The 26,966-nt window shown below is 35.2% G+C and overlaps 1 protein-coding gene across 2 annotated transcripts; it reads left to right on the top strand.

Annotated features, from left to right (window-relative positions):
- LOC120330866 (exostosin-like 3) lies at nucleotides 1-26,966 on the top strand. Of its 2 annotated transcripts, XM_039397831.2 has the most exons (20): nucleotides 1-73; nucleotides 8,194-8,298; nucleotides 9,139-9,288; nucleotides 9,771-9,861; nucleotides 10,122-10,220; nucleotides 10,790-10,905; nucleotides 11,511-11,596; nucleotides 11,981-12,115; nucleotides 14,644-14,886; nucleotides 15,134-15,204; nucleotides 15,617-15,704; nucleotides 16,152-16,299; nucleotides 16,432-16,666; nucleotides 17,695-17,882; nucleotides 18,613-18,848; nucleotides 19,257-19,438; nucleotides 20,233-20,435; nucleotides 23,149-23,293; nucleotides 23,812-23,940; nucleotides 24,287-26,966. In XM_039397831.2, the coding sequence occupies exons 2-20, from the start codon at nucleotides 8,231-8,233 to the stop codon at nucleotides 24,494-24,496; spliced, it is 2,823 nt and encodes a 940-aa protein (XP_039253765.2). In that variant the 5' UTR covers nucleotides 1-73; nucleotides 8,194-8,230; the 3' UTR covers nucleotides 24,497-26,966. The 2 variants fall into 2 exon arrangements, with proteins under 2 accessions (XP_039253765.2, XP_039253764.2); XM_039397830.2 differs by lacking the exon at nucleotides 1-73 and having other exon boundaries at nucleotides 8,060-8,298.

Below are 26,966 nucleotides of genomic sequence, written 5' to 3'. Positions count from 1 at the left end.
TTTGGTGTTATACCTCATTTTGTGGAGTTTGCTCGTCGACGGAAGGCCTAACTTGATTATGCCTGGAGTATTTGTAAGTGTTTTTTCGATATTTCTCATTCATGACTTGTTGACTGTAATGGAGAGTTTTTTCATAGTTTTGCTTTTTTATCATGACTAGATCCATTGCAGCCTATTTTATTATGCAAAGTATAATGATTGCTCTTGGATTAACAGTTGTAAGTAACATTTGATCCAAGTTAATAAAACTGTATAAGTAACTTTTTTACAAAGTTTGTCCAAGTCGTCAAGTGAAGTCCAACTCCATTGAGCCGAGCTAAAAATAAAGGTTTTAACGCCAGAAATGGTGCTAAAGATATTTACCAAATCTCCACAAAGTGAAAAATACAAGATAGTACTCCTATCAAGTCACTCTGATCACCACAGGCCTGATGAAAACACAACTCAAATTTTGAATCAAATATAGAGTGATGGTTTATATTTCATACTAAAAACGGTCTCAATAGTGATGTTCCCCGAGGAAGTTCCTATATTACTCTTGAAACTTGTATGGTATAGTCCCTATTGTATTTTTTTTATTTTGGTACTTCTGTAGTATGCGAATTGCGAACCAAGATGGTTGACACCGAGACGTAGTATGTGTACCAGGTTAGGGTTACGCCCTAATTTCAGGTACAAATAGGAGTTATGGCCTAATCCTAACTTGTTTCACCTATGATCAGTCGTGATTGATTGAACATTCAAATCAGCTTTGTGTTATGATTCGAATAGCAGTGAAATACAATATACATGTATTGTGGAATGTAGAAAAAATGCAATATTTTGAAATCAAGGCGGTCACATTGCCAGGTTTCGGAATGTTGGAACACCCAAGGCTTGGACTTCACGCGAGTTCGATTTGGCTACCTTGATTTGCTGTATTTAAAAACATTTATGTCATCAGTATTCAACACTAGATGTAGCTTTGAACAAAGGCTTGTGTTATTGGAGTTGGCTTCTTGAACAATTAATTTTTTCAATTAAAATTTTAAGTTTAATATGCCTTTGCCTGGTTATTTTTCTCTCTCCATGTATTCGAGCCCGGTACTAATATAAATAGTTGTAAAAAATAATCTCGATAATTGTTCTGATTCTCTGGACCTGTCCGCACTCAAAGCTACATGTGATCTAATAACACCACAATTTGTATTATTAACTTTAGAATAAAATTGCTGACTAGTACATACATTTTATTTCTATACACTTAACTTATGTTTTTATCTATATTTCATCGCTGATGCTTTATCTGACTGATCTCTTATATATAGCTTGGGTCAGGAACCTCGGTGACCGGTCTTGCATCCGGACCCGCACAAATAATGCTAACCAGTTATGACTGGATTATTTTCTTTTTTTGTTGCTTCAAATTTATCATTGTGTTGACATTGTTCGTGAAATAAACTCTCTCCCTCATTTGACGATCGTAGTTCATTACAAGTAGATTAGATTACACAATTTTGTTAAATCATAGCCTGTTAGGAAATAAGGCCAAATTCAAGTAATCGATCTGCAACCACTTGTTCCACCAAAAAAGAATTCTATGGCACCAAAACTCTCGAACGTTGCGGATTTGCGACCAAGCTTTCCACTGGTGATCCAGAAGTGCAGGCCCTGAGAATGAATACGTTTTATTTCAAGGACTTGTGACATGAACTTTGAATTTATACCAATGAGCTTTGTAGGCCCTAGGTTTAATTCCTAATATATAATACCTGATGCGACATTTAAATGCAACCTTCACAGTATGGATTATTAGAAACCTAGTTATTTTCAAGCAATGTTAGGTGTCTACCTTGAGCTACGAGCTCGTATTTAACCTAACAGTGCCAACTTATATAAAATTTGGCAGGCTTCAGGATCTTGTCCGAGCGCTCCCGAAGTATGTGCACCAAGATGGCGCACAAACTGAACCCTAACCTGGTACACATACTATGCTCAGGTTGTGCGCCATCTTGGTGCACATACTTCGCGAGCTCCCTTGTCCGGTCTCCCGTCTTGAAGATTGTTCGCTCGCTATTTTCTGTACATTTGGTAGTCTTTAGTTCATTGTTATCAGAGATCTTGTCCGATCTCCCTTCGAGAACGTTGGTTCGTTATTCATTTTCTGTTTGTTCTGTTATGAGAATCAGAAGTTGACGAGTTCTGATTTATTATTATTAATTGAACTTTATTTGACTTACCCAAGATACATGGAGAACTATGCGTTCTCTGCCACGCTTTCTTCGGTTGGCTTTACCAGCATGGCCTGCATCAAGAAGCGCTCGCATTTCCACCTTCTTTTTTGAGATATCTGTTTAAATGTAGTAAAATGTAAAAAAAAAACTTTACTTCAGACTAATTTTTCATTACTGCAATTAAAATATAGTATAATCATTGGGTTCCATCATCTTTGCAACCAGGACTATTGCATCTGCATGCTTTTATACCCACGAACATTTGCAACCGCAGATATTAGCACCCACATACAGACTTCACTCATGAACATTTGGACCCATGGGCATTTGTACCTACGTACATTTGCACCTACAGACATTTGAACCCAACGGACATTTGCACCTATGTACTTTTGAACCAAGCAACATTTGCACTAAGTATATCTGCATCCGTGTACATTTGCACCAACTTACAATCGAACCCGCGTACATTTGCACTCATAAACATTTGCCTCCACGTATATTCGCATCTATGGACACTTGTACCAGTAAACATTTACACCCATTGATACCGGTCTTTGAAGCAAAAGAGATTGTATTGCCTTTTGTGGCGATATAGAGACATCCTAATGTTATGATTAGTAATGAAAACGAACTTACCGCAAAACCCGAACGCACATGGGTGCAAATGTTTATTGGTGCAAATGTCTGTGGGTGCAAATATCCGCGGATGCGAAAATGTCTGTGGGTGCAAATATCCGCGGGTACAAATTTCCGTGGGTCCAAATGTTCATGTGTGCTAATGTCCATGGGTGCAAATGTCCATGGGTGCAAATGTCCATGGGTACAAATGTAATTGGGTGCAAATGTCCGTGGGTGCCAATGTGCGTAAGCGCAAATGTCCGTGGGTGAAAATGTTCGTGGATGCAAATGTCCGCGGGTGCAAATATCCACGGGTGCAGAATGTACGTGAGTGCAAATATCCGCGGGTGAAAATGTCTGTGGGTGCAAACTGCAAATGTACATGGGTGCACTACGTCCATGAATGCAAATGTCCGTGGGTGCAAATGTACTGGGTGCAATCTATATGCGGGTGGTAAAATCTATGGGTGGAAATGTGGTACCATTACATTTGCACCCACGAACAATTGCACCCGTAATTTGAACCCACGACAATTCATCTGCATACTATTGCAGCTATGGAATTTTTTTTTTTACGAATATTTGAACCCATACTAACCCTAACCCATGGGTTTTAGCACCCGCATATAGATTGAACTCGCGGATATACGTATGCAAATGTATGGGTTCAAATGTAGGCTACATGGGTGCAAATGTACGGTCACCGGAAATGTATGGGTGCAAATGTACAGGGTGCAGTTCACGGGTGCAAATATGCTGTCACCTAATCATTGAGTTATTTGATTCGTTCTGAAATTTTCAAAACACAACTAAAAACTAGCAAATAGCATGCGAAAACGAGGCAATGTTAAAGCCATGCCATAAAATCTATCTGTGCGACTGCTAAAACGTCTACCGTTATGTCGCTTTCCCGAAGTGAAAACAGAAATTTTCAAAAGATTCTAAAGATTTTCTTGCTCCATTGGATGAATTCGAATTTAGACAGGTATCGTCTTATCATGGGTATTTGTGCGCCTGCAGAGAAGGACTTTTGAACATATTCTAGAAAAACATAACTTTTGTGCAAAGCGTCCTAGATTACTGAAATTTTGGGGGTATAATCATAATCGTAGGCCTACACATATTCAATGACTTTTCTTCATTTTTTAGAAATAATTTACAAATTTATGGGTTCTGTTTTTTTGATTTCCCATGTTTAGGCATCCGTAATTAGTTCAATTCCTCCGCCATCAAGTCCATGCAACCGAAAACAAATAATTGGCTAACTAATCCCATGGACTGCTCACCGTGCGAGAGGCCGTGGTCCGCCATATTATGATTAAGCCGTATTATCGGCTTTCCTCTTCCCCGGAATAAATATGTAAATCTTATCCTATCCTAAATTTAAAGGTTTGAAAATAAGTGTTTTCGTTGCAAAATTGGTCAATATGGCTAATTAAAAAATTTTGTCAGAGATTTTGTTTTTCCAGATATGGTAACCCTAATGTGAATGAAATGTTTTGTCTTTGCCAATTTGTATATTTATGGTTTAAAATAAATAATAGAGGTAATCGGCGGGTAACAATCATGGGCGGCCTCGTTACATGCATACCGCCTCCTGCGTGCATAAGGGTGGCATAGAAAAGATATTCTTCTTCTCTCGTACACAAAAACGTTTGAAAAGGTGCAAATCGCTTACATCCACGAAAAATTCCGAATTGCAGAATTATATTCCGCATCACGAATTTTTCTGGCGTATTCCCTTGGTACTTTTTACAAATTCTTCGTGATTTTTATAATGTGATTCTACTTTCTCGTAGTTGGAAGCAACTAGAACTAGATGGAACTTTTTGCCCGATATCAAATAGTTCGACAATTCCAGAGCCAAAAAATAAACAATTGATCATTGAACGACATTGTTAAAAGCCTGTTTCTATTTGGAACATCTTTATTAGGTAATAATCAGGCGTCAGTTTAGCTGCAAAACTGTCTTGCATTAGACCCGAAAGCTGCTCAAGAAATGATTGATTGAAGATGATTGATTGAAAATGATTGATTGAATATAAATACAATGTTCATAAGTACATGTATTCATTTTTAGAGTGGGATACGTTGGACAAGTGGGACACGACATTTTCGAGACACCGTTCACATCGAGGTGTAGTTGAGTTATGTAGAGAAATAGAGCGTTTTAGATGTCCATTTCAACTATCGTCGTATTTCGTTCATATTGTGTATTGTTCGCATAATATTAGAAGATTGGTAGAGTTCGTGCTAACTCATGTTCTACATAGGACTCGTATTCTAAATAGTTGGTGACGTTCAAAGTAGAAAACTTAGGCAAATTAAAATTTACATTAGCAAACACTTAGTCCACAGCAACGACTAACATACCGGTCCACAGATAACAACCTCATGTAAAATTTATAATATATACTCTATGTCCGCTATATCCCTACTAAAATGGCTATGTCCGCTATGTTCCTACTATAATGGCTATATCCTCTATGTCCCTACTAAAATGGCTATGTCTCTACTGAAATGGCTATGTCCGCTATGTCCCTTTTAAAATGACTATGTCTTCACATGACATAGCCATTTTAGTAGGGACATACAGTACTGACATAGCGGACATCGCCATTTTAGTGGGAACATAGCGGACATAGTCATTTTAATAATAACATAGCGGACATAGCCATTTTAGTAGGGACATAACGGACATCGCCTATTTAGTAGAAACAAAGCGGACGTAGCCATTCTAGTAAAGACATATCGGGATTGCTATTTTATAAGGGACATAGCCATTTTATAACTACCCGTAGTACTGTAGTATGTACCCGATAACAGGCTTCTGGGCTTGGGAGTTATCCGTTCCAATGGAAGTAAATTAGATATCCCCGGGATAAATATGTTAATCCTATCCTAATTTCGAGCAATGAATGCAGAAATCTGGAAATACAGAAATAGGCCAAGACAGTAAGAATCCACTTATACAGGAATAGGTCGTGGTGGTGGTCATAGTTTACAGGTTTTTAATTATTAGTATGGAGACAGATTTCGAGCATACAGTACTGCTTTCAGGCTTTTACATCTTGTTCTTAGTTCAGGCGCGGCGAGAGTGGAAGTGGTTACTCCTCTACGGCCCATGGGCCGGGGCCACAGCCCATCACGCCATCAGGCTATTGGCCGCGGTCCATCAAGTTGTGTAAAGGGATAAAATATGAAAGACTAATAAATATGTAAATCCTACCCACTCCCCGAACTCATAATAGAACTATAATGTGAAAAATCTGAACAAAATTTTGTCCTAACCCTATCCTGGTAGGCTACACATACTTCAGGCAGTCAGGTGTATCCTTTTCTGTAGCTTAGTATTTTGCTTTATTTTTATGTAAAGGCTTATCGTAAGAAAAAGGTTTGGTGGCATCCCGCGATTTTTTTTTTGGTTCGAATATTGACAATTTTGTAAAAATTGAAAATTTCGGTAAGATAATTGAATTTTTTCCTGATGGGTCGCGGCCCATAGCTTGATGGGCCACGGCCCATGTGGCCCGATTAGATGGGCCGTGGCTCGGCCCATGGGCCGTAGAGCAGTCACCACCCCTGTAGCGCGGCGGTGTGGCTCAACGGGCTAAGCGCTAGGAATACGCTCGCCACCGCACCTCTATTTACTCTGCGTGGGTTCGCAGGTTCAAATCCCATGCAGGGATGGTTATGTGCGAGAGGATTGCTGGACTCCTCGCCGTCGTTGGGTGGTGCACGTAACCGCTGGTCGGTTACGGCTTCCTCCACCACCAAGTCCATGCTTCCGAAAACAAACAATATAACTAATCCCATACCCGACTTGGAATGGTAACCGGACGAGAGGCCGTGGTTCGCCATATGGATAAGTCGTCTTATCGGCTTTCCTCTTCCCCCGGGATAAATATGTAAATCCTATCCTATCCAGTCAGTTAGTAGTTACTGCTGTACTGTCTCCAGGCCTCACTTCAATCCTTAATGCTGTAATGTCAATAATTGAAAATCTTCTTGCAGTCTTGTTTTCCAATCTCTGAAACCATGAGTCTCTGACTTATGGACTAGCCCACTGGTTCTTAAACTGGGATGCGTGCCCCCCCTTGGGGGGCGCAAGATGCTTTCAGGGGGGGGGGGGGGGCGAAAGGTAACAAAATCGTATCGAAAATTTCCACGCAACGGCACCTAAAAATGGTCTCCGCGTTGTGTTAATAATTCCGGCTTTTTCACATTATAATAAATTTTTCTGTCTCGTAATATTCAATCTATGACAAGTACAAGAATTCAAAACGTCTCTATTTTAATTCATTTGTGTCCAAGGTTACTTGCGGTGGCGGCGACGACAAAAAACTCATTACCGACCTAAAATACCACGCAAATTTGCGGACATAATGATGTGATAATGATAATAATCAATCAATCAGTAATAATCAACTGCTCGATTATATTTAGTTTTGATATATATTGCGCTCATGCGAATTCGTTATCGTCGTTCGAAAGTTCTGGTGTAAAATCCCAGAAAGTATATTAAATTTAGTACAATGAGAATACATTTAAAGTTTATTAGTAAATCAAAAATATATATTTATCTCCTCGAAATTCCGCGATACGTCTTCTGGGTCAGTCATTGAGGTTACGCCACTCGTTAGAAGAGCCGACTTTTCCAACGGGTGTGTAATAGTTTTTGTGATGGTTGAATAAAATATTAGATCCATGACTGATATACATATTTAAAATGGTTGCTTTATTTATTTAATTGTAAATAATTAACTTTAATGAAATAAAAGCACCCCTACCCCAAATAACCACCGCAATTCGCGGACATAAAAATGTGTTGTAAACTGACAGATTGCATTTTGTTTTGATTCATATTCTTGCAAATTAGACCAATATGAGCTTTCGCTGCAACTCTTACTCTGCGCCATTGCAATGGTGCCACTCGATTGATTTTCAAATATTATTGTTAGAGAAATTCCCAAGTTTGTGATAAAATCCCACGGCGGAAAATTTATTTCAAGTCGGTAGTTTTAGAACATTACAGGTGTGCCGCAGGCACAAGGTGAATGGCGAAGTTGTACTCCGATGGGTTTTATGCCTAAACAATCATAGCAATGACAGCAAGGAGACCAACACTCTTACAGCGCCATCTTAATACAAAGCAACCAGCCCATCACAAAAGCAAAGTTTGTAAAATTTTTCAAAGGGGGGCGCGACTCAAAAAGTTTAATAAGAACCACTGGACTAGCCTATAAAAAGGTTCTGTCATTACAGCATTACGGTACTACGTCTGTAGCCTATGTCCTGATGTTTGTATGTTGATGTCTGAATGTTATAATAGCAAAATATTGCATTAAGTTAATTACAGATTTAGATGGCGCAGTAGATCTATATTTGAAGGGGAGATGATTATATCCAATAGCAATGGAGGGAGATCTAACAGCAATCTTCCAAATTTTTTCAATGTTGCAAGGTTGGTAAAATACTAATTCTCAGATTGGGGTTGATTTCATACATTTGGAAAGAGTTTTTCTGTATGGTTCCTTGTGTCTTTTGACTGTACATGCTTACATGGGTTCAATATCAATAACTGAATAATGACCCTCAGACGAGTAGACAGTATCATTCATCCTTTATTTCGGATATGTCCGTATTTATTGTGGTTATCCGTATTCGAATATTGTTAAGTCTTATTTTAAACAGGACTGTCCCTCATCTAGTTTTAGAATCAAGTGTGATTACAGAATTTTGAGAAGAACCTCAAAACTGTGTAAAGTCCTACTGTTTATAGACCACTAATAAATGAACTAGAATTCGGTTGGAAACCGGAGACTTATCGATCGAAGGTTAGGGGATCCCCCAGAACAGTGCTCTTACTCCATAGTGATACCGTGTGTCCCATCACTAATTAATTAATAACTCGCTAATTATACGACATAATTTGTCGAAAATCAATAGGCTTCTGTTCCGAACTATGATGAATGCACATGCCAAATTTGGAGCAGATTCAACCTCGCTTTCGTGAGATATCGCGTGTATCTAACAGACAAACAAACAAACAGACAAATACCTATCAACATACTTACGGATCTTAAGATCGATAAGTAATAATATGATAATTGAATTGAATGGTTATTAAATATTTTAAGATTTGCCGAAAGAGTTCTGGTCCAGCCACTATCCATATTTAGAATTTTATTTCAATATAAAAATAACAACTATCTATCAACGTCTCCTCACACAATTTATTTTGTTTCAATCAGTTCATCCATACTCAATTCCAATTAAACGGATTATGTGTTTTTTCATTCAGATGTGTCGTCAACACTAAGATCTCAAAACTTATTATGTTCATTTTGGCGGCAATGGCAATTGGACATTTAACGATGCATTATTTCATATCGGTACCACCAGAAAATAATAAACAACGAGACGCTCTTGATATTGCAGAATCCAACTTAAAGTGAGTGATCAGATATAATTTACTGCATTTTCTGTGAAATGTAATTCCAGAATGATAATGCCAAAGATATTTGAACAGTGACTCTCACTAATTTCATTGACTAAGCAATGCTAATATCCCAGATTAGGATTAAAGAGTTTTTATATATATTTTTTAATAGTTTGTTCATTCATTTCAACACCTGTTATTTTGTCCAGTTTAATCTGAAATTTGCATGAAAATTATTTGGAAAACCCTGTGGAAATCCACATAAGTTAACAAAACAAATTCATCTGCTTCATTTCTAATTTAACTATTCAGAAAGAATTAGCCATTACTCATCTGAATAATTATCTGTTGAACTGTTAGATATTCCTGTGTTTGATTAACAGCTAAATTGCACAGCTCTTCATATACATATATATATATGCTTAATGAGCATTTTGGAGTTATATAATAAAGCAATCTAATAAGAATCTAGGTAATTACTGGTATATTTTCAGAAATATTAAACATATCGAGGAATTGCAAAGGATAAAGCGGTCGGTTTCATCTGAACTCCGGGACTTAGAAAGTCAAAGAAACAAATTACAGGTAGGCTATATTATTGCCACAGACATTTTTGATTATAAATTATGGTACTCCAGACAATAATTTAAGGAACATGTCAAAATATGACACAATTCCTAAGTTTTAACTTTTTTTAGATATTCTCACTTGAACACATCACTCCAAAACATTTATGTCCTTCGAACTTGTTTTTTTTAACTGAATGTGTTGAAGTTATACAAATTGCGATCAATGAAATCCTTGAAATCACCATTAGAAAATATTTCTTGTTCAATTTTTGTTAGGATGAAATTACTGGATTTCAAAGTCAATCAACTTTAGCAGAGAAAGAATCTAAGCGTGCACAGTCTGATTTAGAATCTTTGAAACGACAAATACTGCAGGTATTATGAACTTCTATTCTCCAATAGTTTGTTACTGATCAATATATACAGCAATGTGAAGGGTCATAGACAGTACAAAAGTATGTGCCATAAAGGATTTTCCAAACAATGTCTATTTTTAAAAACAGAGTGATTCTCTGATATAAAGACAAAAAATTTAAGTCTTAGTGAGCCTTATTCTGGTAGCTATGCACTACCTCGCTGAAATTTGCTAGCTCAAAATATATTGGGTTTCACAATTTTCTATCAAAAGCCAGCAAAACTCTGGAAAAACAACAGTATATAGCTCTGAGAAAATTTGTGACAAATCAACATAAAATAGTCTTAGCTTACTAGTAGCAAAGTAATAATATCTTTATAATAACACTTCCATTTTCAGCTACAGTAAATCATAAAAAGAATGGCCCAATTCCATTCCATTTATGTGCTATTTATTTATTGTTATTTATTTGTATATATTTATTACTTTATCACATATCAAAGGTCTATAAATACTAAATAATGCAACTACTAATTACTTTATAAATTGAATGTGAAGATTTAATTAAAAAGTAACTACTGTTTGGCAGACCAAAAATGAAAGATTGGAGATTCTTTATCAAAATCCGAAGATGGCGGCTCCAGTACGATTATTACCAAAAGAGGAAGACAATATTGATATTGATCCTCCTACACGATCAGATTGGTGAGAACTAATTGAACTATTGATACAATAAACTGTGAATTGCATTAACTTTGAATTTGCTCATTTTGATAGTCCTAGTCTAATATATCTATAATATTGTTTGTTTGATTCTGGGCATATTGTATATATCTAGTTACTATTAATGAAGGATCCATTCTAGGTAGACCTTTCCCACTTTACTATGATTTTATGTTTATTTGTCAAATTATTAATTATTAGGCAATATTCAAAACATTTTCCAAGCATTATAATGTTATGTTTCTTATTAGTATTCAGTATTGAAACTCAGTCAGCAGTATAATGTTTTTAAATTGATCATATAACAATACTATTCGGTACTCCCGAAGTATGTGAACCAAGATGGCGGACACCTGAACGTAGTATGTGTACCAGGTTAGGGTCATAATTTTATTCCAATGTTCTTTATTTTAGTTCTATTACTAGTTCAGGGACTAGCCAAGTGACTCTCGTAGTATTTGTACCTGAAATTATGGCTAAACCATAACCCGGTATACATACTATTTTCTGGTGTCCACCATCTTGGTTCACATACTTCGTGAGTACCTAATATTCTGCATTCCTTCATTGATATTTTTGTTTTGTAGGTGTGGAATGCATAACTGTTTCGATTACTCTCGTTGCTCTCTGACATCACAGTTTCCCGTTTACGTTTATCCACCAAATAACAACGGTAAAATTTATTTTTGTTGTCTATTATGTTAATTTTGGTTATTGATTTCTGCTGATGTTCCTTGATTGATAAAATTCTTTGGTTTTGAAGTATGTGAAGTTGTGATTTTTAAGTTGTTACAGTCTAAATTTAGATATATACTTCTTCATTTTTTATTTATTTGAATTCAAAAAACATTTCTAGAAATGATTTTGTAAAATTTTCAACCCTTGTTAAAAATTTTGCAGTTTATTTGGTATTGTAAACATAACATATTCCAGATTATTGCATAGTGACCTATGAAGTGTTGAAAATAAAATGTTACCAGAAGTTTTCCTTTTGTGTTATTGCCAAATCTTTATTGCCTCCTATTTTGCCATTGTTTTGATATATATTGCTTTGCAGGTGAAGATGCAGTGTGGCAGAAAACAGCTTATATATTAGATACCTCATTGAATGCTTTTCTCGGAAATTCTTATGCTACATCAGATCCTGCTATTGCATGTTTGTATGTTGTCATCATAGGAGAAGTTGAACAAGGTAAATCACATCCAGGGGCGCAGCCAGGATTTTTTCAAGGGGGGGGTTACGGTGAAATAAAAACGCGTTTATAGGTCTTTAAAAAGATGTTCCGACGATGGCAAAACAACATGTGCGTCGCTGTGTCTCATTAGCCTTTCTTTGCATGTCCTACTTTCAGCAATCGCCGACCATTCTCTTTGGTCAAAAAAAATCAATCAACTTTTCATTTCAATGCGCCGTTAACTATATTACTGAAAGTGAATTCGTCGCAAATTCAAATTCCTGTGATATTTGCACATAACGCTTCTCTACTTTTAGCGGCGATTTATCAACATATTATTACCAGTTTGTTAATAATGCATGCTATTACTTTTGGCAACAGGGTTAAATTGGTTTATCGTTGTTTCAAGCAAGAAAATAAGCATTTGTTTTTTTCGCTTATTCAGCAATCGTAATTCAAATATTTCCCTGTGCGAAAGAAAGTCTTCACTCCGCGGGGTGTCCTTGCGTTTTAGAGTTTCAAAGTGATGCCGAAAATGCCGATGATAGAGAAACACCGACACATGTGGCTATTTGTCGCCAGACCCTGCCCCCTTTGACAGGCGTCAATTCGTTTATTTTGTTTTGGCATGTCCCATTTCAACCTTTTAGTAATCGCCGATTATTACCCTATTGTCAACAGTTAAATAAAATGCCATCGTCATGATTTTAATTGAAATACCGCAAAAAATGTAAAATAAGAATAGAATGAAATATTAGCAATCATGAAACATTAAGAAATAGCATAAATTAATGATATTTGCCAAATGCCAATGGTTCATAAACTATTTTTGAGTGCGTCACGAAATATCAATCCATTTCCAAAATAAAAATATTTGATGTTCCCGTATTTATAACTTCATAAAACGATTACAATCATTTAAAAACAAGCTCATGTATCGTACTGATTTGGAACGTCTTTCAATGTAAAACTCTTGCTTGTTGCAATTAACTGTTAATAAATTCTAATTTTTATTGCAATGCATCGAGACCTATATTACTGAAAGTGAAATAGTCACGAATTTGAAATCCCGCGCCCGTGATAGCTGCATTCTGCGCATAGCGCTTCTTCACTTTCAGCGATAATTTAACTATAATAATTTAATTATAATTTAATAACATATTGTTACCAGTTTATTGGAAAGATCTGGAAGACAACGCATGTAACTGCTTTTCGCAGACAGACGAGTTTGCTACCCAAAAATCTCGAAGATTGAACATTATTCTTTAAAAAAAAATTTCCCGAAGATTGAACATTATATTACGATACTTTTTACTCGAAGATTGAACATTATTTTGCAATGCTTTGTTTTCGAAGATTGAATATTATTTTATGACACCTTTTTTCGATGAACCATACATTTCCAATAATTCATTTTGTCTGTTATTTGCTTATGATCCTGGTGCCATCGCTTGTTAAAGATGCACTACATAACTAAAATTCGTAATTAGCGATAAGCCGATAACCAACGATAACGTATGTGATTAAAAGTATGGATGCGTTGAATGTGGCGAGGCGAGAGCGCGCTTGTGGAATAGTTTTGACGGCAATAGTGTGATACGTCCGTTGCTATTTGTGTCAAGTGAAAGGTAGTACAATTGTATTTAAAAATGTTTAGTGTAGATTGTCACTTCCGTGACCCCCCGCTGGCAACTAGATCCACTGCCGCGTAACAGCGATAACGAATCGTAAACATAAATAATAAATTAGGACGCTGGGCGAAAGTGATAACGCAAAGAATAAAATTATTGCAAGTAAACGTAAACTATTGAAAAAAAAAAAGATTCCAAAGGGGGGGGGGGGGTTACGACCCATGTAACCTCCCCCCTGGCTGCGCCCCTGATCACATCTATAGCGTATACTTATCTTTTTTATTTTGGTATTCTTTTACACATAATCAGTGTGTTGGCAATGGCTATATTGTAAATGCAAAAAGGTCCACTATTCTCTATTTCGATGTTAATTCAATTACCGGTATGTACTTTAAATCCATTTGGTGATATTCTTCAGTCAGATTTTATATCAGAAATATCATTTTAATCAGAAGCAACTGTAGAATTTATATTTTTAAGTGGTGTATTTATTATATGCCTTTTGCTCTACCACTCCACCCTCTCCACTGCTAGGTAGGAAGGAGCTACTATTGTTTGGAAAGACCATAACCTTTCTGGTTTGGTATTACCTACGCAATTTGATACATTTCAGGTGAGGTGGTGGAGGGGGATTTGAACCCAAGGTTTAAACCTGTCATGCCATCATAGTCAAGTCTAGCAGTTTAACTACTAGGCCACCGAGTCCATGAAAATATTAATGTTGAACTGAGTGTTGGATGAACTCATAGCCAACCAGTGGACACAGGAATCACCCTGCCATGCCGAGGACTTTATCCTGAATGATTATTTTCCACACCTATTAATTCCACAAACTAAAATTAATGGTTTCCTTCCTTCTACTAGTAAAACTGCGGTACCAACACATATATTCATGAAATTAAATTGGCTTTTAGATTCTTTGAAAGGAAATCAAGAACCTGCAAATATTCAGAGGTGGTTGTATTCTCTTCCTTATTGGAAAGGTGATGGAAGAAATCATATTCTTGTTCATATGTCAAGACAATCAACCAATCAGAATCTTCTGCTTGGAGTTAATACTGGCAGGGCAATGATTGCACAATCATCATTTCAAAAAACCCAGTTCAGAGATGGATTTGATGTTATTTTACCATCACTTATTTCTACGTCAGATAAGAGTAAGTAAAGTTATTGTATTCTCGCTTACTGAATTTGATACTAACCCACTTATACTAATGTAGTACAAAAATACAACTACAGATAATTGAGTATTTTAAATTAATATTGTTTTTGACTGTTTACTGCAACCATCTTAAATTTCTTTGCTGGTAAAACATTTGCTGATAATTTCATTATAAATTTATTATCATAAGCTAGTTTTTTATTTTGTGTAGTGAGTAGTAAATTGTTTTTCTTTTTTTTCAGTGAATTTTGTAAAAAAGTTCTCTGATATCAGTGAATTAGAAGACAATAATCCATCTAATGCTATCATGCAGGTTAGTGTGAGATATTATTTTTCATATATTTTTTCATCCTTCAACAAGGTGAAAATTTGTATCAACTGGTAGTAATAGTACTTTTCGATACATTCAAATTTAATACTCATGGTCATGACTGTAATCTGTAACTGTAAATAAAGAGATTTTATTAATCGTATTCCAAAATAAATTAACCGCACTATAGCTACAAAATCTTTGCATTGTTGGAATAAGATACCTAAATGTTTTAATAACATTCAAAAGTTTGATTTTTCAACTGCTGAACCTTCCTCAAAAGATATATACCAATGAGTTACTCTGTCAAATTCGTAACTGCCTTAATTTCCACAAACCTAATTTGTAGGCATATTGCATTTTTTCCTGCTAATTATTAAAGATTTGTTAAAATGCTATTCAATTTTTGTCACAGGTACCAGTGATGCGAAAATATTTTTTAAGTTTTGTTGGTCAATGGTCGCCTAAAGAAGATCAGGAATTAGAAATTGGGAAGGAACAAGGTAAAACTATGTTATGAAAGGGGATGGCATTTTCATATCTATCGAAGGGAGAGCAAAGTTAGATGGCTGACCGCAGTCTCTTGTACGGTTAACAGTTACCAGTTCAAAGTTGGTTTAATAATAGTAATTGTTGGAAATCCAGCCCATCAGTGGTTACTATAACCATACTACAACAGCACCATGCAACGTTTTCTTGCACATGATTATCCACATACTATTTAATTCTATGAAACCCCACAAAGTCATCTATAGATCAGCGATAACTTGTAAACATGCTCCAAATGTTTACCACAATGACACAACCACATAAATATTAACAATATCTCGCAACTTTTTTATCGTGCTGATTAATTTTTATATAATTCACTTTTTTTTTAGTTTTTAGAATATTAACAATAGGAGACCTGTTTTGGCTTATATCAATTAGTAATTATTACAATTTTTTAGAGGATTCTTTGAATTTGGAACCTGTCGATGAAAAATTTCATGCAACATTGACAGAGCATCTGGAAGAGATGTCGAGTGATGAAAAACATGGGAAAATATTATTTGAATCCTCTTGTCTGGATGGAAGATTGGTTACCTCAGGTTTCAAGTTAGTTTTAAAAAAAATTTCAAATGTGATTATGGTCATTGCTAAGAATTCGTAACCTTAATTCAGTCCGAAAAGAAATTTTTGAATGAAATCTTTCAAAAAATTTTATGACTAATTCTATTTTAAAAATAGGTCTGAATGGGCATTGTGTGGAACAACGGAGTCTCGTACACAAGTTCTCTCCCAATCAACATTCTCTCTCATTGTCGCACCAGAAAATTACAACATAATAAGCACCGCTTTATTAGCCACAAGACTTGCAGAATCACTCCATTCCGGTGCCGTTCCGATTATACTTGGAAATCAATTGAAACTCCCTTTTCATGAACATATAGATTGGAAGAAAGCCTCTATTATGTGGCCTAAGGTATGATTGAAAATTTTATACTAAGACAGAGCTTTCACACCTGAGTTCCTCAAAAAACTTAATAGGTTTTATGAATTTTTGGAGATCTGTAGGGCTTGGTGATAGTGTCAATTTCTAAATACTTCTTTGTTTGACACAGTATTTTATGCTTTAACAACAGTTAGGAATAAAGAGTACTTGAGTAGTGTGAATATGTGCACAAATACTTCATTGAGCAACATGGAGTCGCAAAATAAAGTTTGCGAGAGAAATGCAATAGCAGGAAGGTCATTAAATTTAATGCATTTTAACTTCTGTAATAACCTTCACAACTAAATATAATTTTCATACATTTATGTTTTTTTGAATAAATGTCAGTAGGGGTTCTGTGATGAGCCCAATATCAGGGGTTGGTTCCCCAATGATAAGACGGTTGAAAGGCACTGTGCACTGAATGGTGAAGTGCCTGGGGACTGGAGTTTATGTGTATTCACTTGAAATATTTTGAATTTGCAATTTTGCTAATTTATAATTTATATTCTCATTTGATTTAATATTTTATATTCTCAATTGGTTCGACCATGCAACAATGTGTTATTTATTGAATCTAAAAGTTCATGTTTGCTTCATTTCTACCCTATTCAAATAATGAGATTTCATATTGGGTTGTCTGATTACTTTAAAACAAACATGAACATTTGATTTACTGAGCAAATGAAGTACAATATCACACTAAAATTTCATTGGAATTCCATTACCATCTGTTGATCTTTCATATCTAGTCAGCACATGCCGTGGTATTTAATATTTGTGGCATGTAGATGTCACTAGCTCAATAATACAGGGTCAGGGTGACACAAAGAAACAGAACCTAGGTCATTTGCAACATATTTTAGAGACAACGTAACTTTTCTGCATATCATCCTAGAATACTGCACTTTTGGATATAATTGAACACAAACAGAATTTTATTTTGGGGTCATTCTGTATAGACAGAATAAACCTAGTTTGTACACCATGCTAATATCCTTGTGCATTTCTCTTTACAGGCAAGAATAACTGAACTTGGATTCTTGTTGTCAAGCTATCCACATTCTGATATATTAGCCATGAGAAGACAAGGACAGTTTATTTATGATACTTACTTTTCATCCGCCAAGTCTGTGTTAGATTCCATGTTGGCTACTGTTCGTACAAGACTAAATATTCCACCATTGTCTATACAAGATGAACAGAGGTAAGAGGATGTTGAATGATAATGATAAACTTGATGCCGTTCAATTTGTAAATGGAATGACAGAGTTGGAGCCCATTTCGTTTTTACTGTACCTTGAATATTTTATCATTATATGTTTACGATTGGAATGATATTTCCAGCCAGAATTGATGGGTTAACAGTCGCAATTGTAAATTTCAAACACTGTACACTTTTTTTCAAACTTGTTGTCATGCAATTTTAGTTGGATCGTAGAAAATATAAACTCTTTTGAATTTGACTACCAAATTTCAATTACCATACATTTGGAGTGAAATTTCACATTTTCTTGATGTTTGCCAAGACTAGGAGATAATTTTGTTGGCAATTAATTTTTCATGGATGAAAATATACTACCCGAGTACTTCCTGATGATATGACTTATGTATCAAAATCTATTTTAAGTATTAGGTAACTACCCGAAATTAATTAATCATTCTCAGTCCCAGTTACTGGGGCCTTACAACTTTGGTTTCCTGATAAACCCTAAGATTTGTAAATATTTTGTCAAAACAAGATTCATCTATTTTGCTTGAAGGTTACATTTCTCGACATGAAATATTCAATTTCAATCTTTCATCTTGAAGAGTCTGGATAATTATCCAATATACTGTGTATTTATAATAATTTTGCTTTTTTTTCTCTTTACCAAGTAAATGCAATGAAATCACCCAACACTTTACCTAACAATGAAACCAATTTTGAATTGCAGTAACGTAGTTGAGCATAAAAGTTATGCTTTCGAAAAAGAAGAAGCACCAGGAGATGCTACATCTGAGTTTGCGATGCCTCCACCAGAAGGAAAAGTAGATTCTGCTAAATTTATCAGGAATTTTACTTCAGTCACAATTGATGCAGATGATTTGTGGAACAAATCTCCTGGTCCTTTCCATCTTTACCCATCAACTCCTTTTGATAGAATCCTGTCTTCAGATGCAAAATTTCTTGGTTAGCTCAATTAATACTATTTTTCTATCACCAACTATTATTATTGACGTTACAGTGTATAGATCTAGTCTGGACGTCAGGTCATTCAGTGATCAAAGTTTTTAAAACTTATGGTGACTTAGTTTGGTACGTGGATAATGCTGGCAAACAATAGACCAGGTTAATAAGATCAGCGCTCTGCATCTTGAAGAATGAATTACTTTGGAAATGAGGTTTACTTTATATTGTATCAAACTTCATACTCCAGTCTTGTCTGAAAATTTTTTAATAAACCAGGGTGGAATGGTTATGTTATCGTTAAACCATCGTACTTTATCCTATGGACTTTTTTAGTCATAAAAGAACAACAATACAATTCTATAGATAGGGATGAAAAATTTGAAAGTATTTTTTTCGCTTTTTATGCAGGTTCTTCAACTGGGTTCAGACCAATAGGTGAAGGTCAAGGGGGAGTGGGTGAAGTATTTCAACAATCGATAGGGGGAAATGTACCCAGGGAACAATTCACTATTGTTATGTTGACATATAAAAGAGAAGAAGTTATGTTACAATCTGTACAAAGATTGAAAGGTCTTCCATATCTGAATAAGGTGAGATTAGTACCTTAAGTAGATAGGTTTTTCATTACATAAACAATCATGTAAAGAACTGACTGGTTTATTCCTGTAACATTTTCTAGACAATAATTCCAAGATGAGACGGTTCAAATCTAGCCAGCTGATCTGACTCCTTTTCAGATAGTATATTTTCAAGCATGTTGTGCTTTGTGTTTGTAGATTTTTATACACGGTGGCGCCATGGCCTAGCAGTTAAAAATAGGTGGGCAAGGTTTTTGGACCAAGTGCACAAAATTTTGCCCACCTAGACTGGCGGACCATGTAAGCATGACGAAAAAAGTTTTCAATCGCAATTTCAACAAATTTCTTGAGCTTTTTTTTTAGCTAAAACATCAAAATTTGGTTTTAATTTGGTTGTGGCAGCATCAGCCGAGCCAGATTAAATTAGCCAACGGGCTGTAGTTAATGCAAAATTATGAATGTTAATGCAAAAATATAAATGTTAATGCAAAAATATAAAGAAAAATGATATTTACATTACTGGGGAAGGGAAGCTGCGGGGAATCAAAACTGGTTATCGAGCTGCGACACCCAAGGTTCTAACATCTAATTTGACAGATCGGGGTGGAGAGTTTCAACTAATAAATACCATATAAATTTTACTAATTAGCCAACTAATTTCAATTGTTATATATTGTTACTAGAAATTACCGTGCATTGAATGTGCCATAATAGCAGCGAAGAACTGGGGAATTAATGTAGTGTGTGGAAATAGAATGGAGTAATTGCTGAAATTCTAACACAAAACAAATATTCTTGATAAACAGGTAATCGTTGTTTGGAATTCACCTGATGCACCGACCGATGATATGCAATGGCCTGATATTGGAGTTGATGTTGTTGTTATCAGACCTAAACAAAATAGCTTGAACAATCGATTTCTTCCGTTTAGTGAAATAGACACTGATGCTGTGCTATCCATTGATGATGATGCACATTTACGCCATGATGAGATTTTGTTTGGATTCAGGTGGGAATATCCAGTATTCTTCTAATAACTTTGGCAATCAGTATAGGATAGAATTTACATATTAAAACAGAGGGAAAGGAAAGTCTCAAGACGGCATAATCGTGTGGCAAACCATGGCCTCTCGTCCAGTTACTATTCCATGTCTGGTATGGAATTAGTTAGCAATTTGTTTTCTGAAACATGGATTTGGAAGCTGAACCCCCCTACGACGACGAGGACTCCAGCGACACTCACCAAATAGGATTTTTGTTGTTTTGTTGAGGAAATACAGAAGTATTACCTTGTACTCGATGTAGTTTTACCAATTTTATTTCCTTATTTAGTAATGTTGTAATACATTTTTATGCACACATTACAATTAGAAACTATTTAAACTGTACAAAAGCCGGAATGATTTGCATGTTATCACCTTCTAATGATCTAAGGGATGCGACAAGATTCGGACTCGTGCTCGGATTCGTGGCCGAATCTCTCGTAACTTGATACTCGGATTCGGTCCGAGTCTTTGATAATTTTACCCGAGTCCGAAATATCATACGTCACGCGATAGTCAAGCGCAGACTGGTGGCGGATTCGACGTTCTGTTTTGCAACGAGACTGTCCAGCGTATTTTCTCTACAGTGAAATTAAAACTAGGCGCCAAAACTACAAATTCACGACGCCGTAAAAACAAAAAAATGTCAGCGAAAGTCAGCTGAATAAATTCCAGTGTTGCGTGTAGCTTGCCTTCTATTGCCAGACGTCGTTTAGTAAATGTTTACCACGTCCTATTTCAAGCATATACTTGCTAATCCTCGAACAGTGATTAATCCGTAATCAGCGGTAACCATGTCGCGCTGTTCACCTTTATCGTTCCATAAATGATCTAGTTATTTCCGGAGAGAAACAAATGTGAGAAATAAAACGATAAAATAGTGAAAATTACGGTACTTCTGAGAAAAAAGTACAACTCGCAGATGTCAGTGACACAATCGAATATATGTACAAAAACAATCTCGCAAGTCACATCGATTAAATGTGTATAAATTTGGAAACTATTACTCGTGGTCATTGGATGTTAATCGGGCCGACTTTTTATTTTTATTCAAAAAGTATTTACATACACCGCGATTAGTGCCGGCCTATTTCTTTTTATTTACTGATAGTAGAAAATTACTAGAAGACTCGATAACAACGCGGCGTCTTTACCACTTATCTGTAATTTTATCACAATGGCGAATTGTTTTTTTTGTCACCGCGATCGTTTCGGCGACCGACATCCTAATTGTTTTTGGTAAACTATATTTTTAAAGTGCATTTTTTTCACTAACAGTTCTCACGCAACGCCGGACATCGAAGTTATTTACCTGCCTCATTTAATGGGGTTTGACGTTTCTAAATGTGAAAAGGTGTTGGCGCGCTTTATGCAAAATTGGGAATTGCAAAGATAACGATAGGCGCAGGAAGAAAACCAAAAACATAATAATTCTCACATTTATCGTTTCTGTCTGTTAGGTAGAGTCGTATGTGAATTCTCACACGTAACTCTCCCTTCTAAATTAATGTTAATAAATTCGATTTTGCTTTTCAAAGCGCCGTTATTTGTATTAATGAAAATGATTGTGTCAGAAGTTTGAACAGGCAGCTCTAACTTAGCATATAACACATTTCGCCTTTCACGCCTCTCTTATTGAATTATAATCAACAATTACACATTCTTATTTTCCGCGGATTCGACAATCGCTATTGATGGTTTTCAAACGAAGAATAGCTAGCTATTTTGTTACGATATATTTATAAGATACATTTATTCGATGCTTCCACAGTTGGTAATTCTTTATTAATATCTCAATTATCACGGAGATGAGCGTCTGTATTAGCGCCGACTAAAAAAGATAACATATAAGTAAAAATTTCCCATAAAAAATGTGTTCCAAACGTGTGGGTTATGGCCCATATTTATCGTGACAGGACACGAGCGCGGCGTCTTCAGCAGTCAACGCAACAAAGTATTACTTTGACGGGGAATAGGACCTATTTATACTAATTTAAACCAGCCGCTCAGCGAATGATCGTCTCGAAAGCAATAGTGTTTATGTGCAACGTTTTGAATTACATAGTCTTATCTTATCTTACACAGAATGTTTAATTTACGGCCAATATACACGAACAACAGCATCGCTTTAGGTATTTATTTCAGAGCTATGTGTGAGAGTATTGGACTCGGACACGAGTCCAGCGCAAATACTCGGGATTCGGCCGAGCCGAACCTTTTTGGATTCGTCGCATCCCTATGATCTACTGAATATTGAATAAATGACGGAAACAAAGTTTTTAATGTGTAGTTGGGAAGAGTAAACAAGGTTCAAATTAGGCAAAAGGAGAAAGTTTTGATAAAAGTTGTGAACCAATTCAATAATTGAATGAGTAGTTTTGGAATGTACTTTGTGTTCCAACCCAGAGACATTTTTTTATATTTTCTTTTCCTGCACTGATAAATGTAAAGAATGAGCTCTTGACAAATTTGTTGTTATGGTTCTAATATCTGTATGTGGTAAAGTTAGAAATAAAATAACACACCAGTTATTGTTTTAGTCAACAGAGACTTACAATTGAAATCTGTCTGATTTTGTGCTGTGTTGAGTTACACAGTTATATGTTCAGCAAAATCTCATTCTTTCTGATTGCAGTTTTTTCAACTATTTCATATTTCTCCAATTGTTCCATATTGCAGATCATGGAGAGAATGCAGAGAACGAATTGTAGGTTTTCCTGGCAGATATCATGCTTGGGATATTTCTGAGAATAAATGGAAATATAATGCTGATTATTGCTGTGAATTATCCATGGTGTTAACTGGTGCAGCTTTTTTTCATAAGGTATTTATGATATTGATACATTTATATCTTATGTAAAATTCCTGTCGATTTACCACTTTGTTTCTCATCCAGGCAGCTTGAATTCGTTATTCACTACAATTTAATGTTATTGATGGGTCAATGGTAAACAATTTTATGGCATCGGAGAACTCTCCATGCCTAGTCGATTTGGGTTTGAGGCGTTTATTATTGTGTCGGAGTTGGGGTTTCAGTATCATATTCAAAGTCAATATTTTCAATAGTAACTCGGAAAAAAAATTTAATTTGACTTAGCAGTCTTAACATTCGTCAGAGTATTGAAATGTATCTTGCTAGAGGCCAATCAAAATTTCCATTAACCCTAGAGCAGAGTTGAAATAAAAAAAAAATTTCGAACTGTATGCAAGAATCAGAGTCTATCGCTAATTTTTCGTACCTCCACAGACCTGCTTTTGGTTACTGATTGTGACCATTAACCCCTGTGTGCGGTTCACTTATATAAATTTTGTGATATTACATAATGAATATTGTTTCTTCAGTACTACATGTATATGTATTCATATTGGATGCCACAAGAAATCAGAGACAAAGTTGATGAGTTGATGAACTGTGAAGATATTGCTATGAATTTTCTTGTGTCGCATTTAACAAGGTTACCTCCGATAAAGGTAAAATTAGTTTGCATCATACAGTTTTAATGTGTATATGGAAGCTTATTATTAGCAATATTTGCCATTTCAACAATGCTGTTATCTGATCTGACCGACATATATGAAGGTTGATATAGCTGATATATCTTGGATGTGGAAATTTTTTATCTGAACACTCACAAATTATTCTTGAGTGAATAAAAGTAACACTCGAGGAACAATCTAGGACCCTTTGCTCCGAATTTGTGATCTCTCTATTATATGTTCCAAATGGTCTGGATTTTATGTCACCTGCGATACTGACTGAGTAAATCCAAATTTACATCAAGACCACGCTATTACGCCTTCTTCCATTTTGTTGCAGGTTACATCAAGGTGGACTTTCCGATGCCCAGGCTGTCCTGAGGCACTCTCCACTTCACAATCACATTTTGATGAACGTCATATTTGTATAAACTATTTTGTAAAAGTATTTGGCTACATGCCGTTACTAGGAACACAGTTTCGAGTTGATTCTATATTATTTAAAACGAGATTACCTCGGGAGAAACAAAAATGCTTTAGGTTTATATGATGTATACATCAAATCTCTATTATTATCGATTGAAATACTCAAGTCATCTCTGCTGATAGTTGCTTCTACGTTGGAGTGGTGCGTAGAACAACTCAAGTGTGGAATCTGCTAGCCTGTAGTTGCATCCTCGGCAAAGCATTAGATCATCCAAGGTTCGAAACTAAATATTATCAAACGCATGGAAATAAATAATCCGATTATCATTTACAGAAATATTTATATCACTGCTCAAAAATTTCAATTTCACATGTATGGAACGTGCTTGTCCCATCTGTTTGGGTTATACACATGAATATAATGAATTCTATTTTTTTTATAAACAATCCACTTTACCTTTTTGAATTCGAGCTTCTTGTTCAGACGAGAAATTTGTGATTACCTATATGTTCTACATGGTCATCATGATACCAATTAGTCTTTCTGTAGCAATTTTATAAAACATTGATGAATAGTACATATATGATTCACTTTTTATATAGCATCTACATATATGCTTTTGCAATTTTTTTTTGTTATTTTGATGTTTTTCATTCAAATAGTGCTTCCATTCCGTTCAAAATTATCTTGAAAAAAAAAAAAAATGAGTAAATCTTTTTTTAAATATAAATTAGGTGGGAGCCAGAGTTTGGTATCAAACAAATATATGTTATGCATTATAGTACTTTTTGGCAAAAAACGTCATTTGATGGATGACTCAGGATTCTGATAGTAATTTTTTTATAGGAGCTTTTCACACCTTATTTTAAACAAGGATTTAGATAATAATTTACTCTTATGTAAGAAGCTACTTTTTGAAAGGAATGTAATTTTTCTAGTTTCTTCATCTGCCTACCTATTTATTACATCCTGGTGAGAAGGGAGGGATTTGGACCCAGTAAACCAGAATAGTCTAATCCTGACATGGGCAATTAACGGCCGGTGGGCCAAATCCGGCCCATTGAGTAGTTTAATCTGGCCTGCCTGATGCTTCCACAACCCAACTAAAACCAAATTTTGATGTTTTAGCTGAAAAATTGTTCAAGGAATTTGTTGAGATTGCGATTAAATTTAGTTTTGGCACAAGGCTTATTGTTTTCCACTTTGTGACACTGTAAATATTGTTCATAAAATGTAACTTTTACATCACACTTACATGGCCCGCCAGTCCAGGTGGCGAAATTTTTGGCCCCTGGTCTAAAAGCCTTGCCCACCCCTGGTCTAATCAATCTCTCTTACTACTAACTACCATTATAATGACAGAACCCTTATACCAGCATCTGTTACTTTTTCACTGTGATATTTTTAAGCAAAACCTTTTTCATAGTGGTTCTAAACACTGCATTGCTTCGAGATGCTTATATGTGAAATTTGTATCAGTGATAGGTTGATATGATTCATATTTGAGTTTTCTTATTTTTAGCTTTCAAGGTTTTTAGTGAGTCTAGCAAGATGGTCTACGCTGGTGCTTTTTCATGCATATTAAATAAAGTCAGAATATGACATGGATAATATTCCTCACCATTGCAATTACTATTCATATTTTGTCAGGGTAATAGTATATATATAATGACTGTTGAAGTTGGTTGTGCCTGATTCAATTACAAAAATAGTTTGATGAAAAACAGTCAATGTTTTTCTTTTTTGTTTCTCATTAAATACAAAAATGGAATAATGTCCATATTTTATATAATTTGTTGTAATACGTATTATCGGAAACTATTCTGTACACATGTACCTTGCCCTGCTCAGTCTGACTTAGTAAAGCCGTTAGTATAACTCGTTTGTATCCTTATTACATAAGCTTCATATTTTATTTATTCCGTTATTATCAGTATTCTGTTGAATCATTTCTTATTTTTTTTATTGCAGTTTTTAGTGTTTGAGTTATATTTTTGTTGCAATGGTTTAACCCTTCAACATGGTTAAAAGTTATTTAACGTTAATGTAACCAATTTTCTGCCAAATACTCTGATGCTACTTTTAGCCAAGATATATGATGCAGTTTTCTAATAGGATGTTTGAGTACATTCAGATCTCAATCGTAATGTTTTTGTTTAAAATTTCAATTGGTTCATTTCTCCAGCACAGAATACAATTATTTATTATTTTTGGGGAAAAAAAATTCTGATATAGATGATAACAGATTGACAATTCTAAATCTAATAAACCTCATCTTAATAATAACCTCTACTAAGTACCTCATTTTCACACAAAATGCTTATAGGTTACTTTATTCTACGTCATTCATGGTGTTTTCGCCAGAAATTGATGCCTGAATGCACCATATATTTAAGCACTCTCTGACACACATAGTTTTCTTTGATGACCAATAAATGTAGATGATGCCATCTATGTTACTTTGTTATTTTTTTACATTCATCAACTTTATATCAGTGCATATTCAGCATTTTCAATATATTTCTGCATGCGAATGAAAAAATTGAAATTGTTACTCAAGTATCATACTTTCAATAAAATTGAGGATACCGCC

The sequence above is a fragment of the Styela clava genome, chromosome 6 (genome assembly GCF_964204865.1).
Source record: "Styela clava chromosome 6, kaStyClav1.hap1.2, whole genome shotgun sequence".
In the NCBI taxonomy this organism is placed as follows: Eukaryota; Metazoa; Chordata; class Ascidiacea; order Stolidobranchia; family Styelidae; genus Styela; species Styela clava.
The sequence above is the reverse complement of the archived record's forward strand: the minus strand, read 5'-3'. Positions and strand labels throughout refer to the sequence as shown.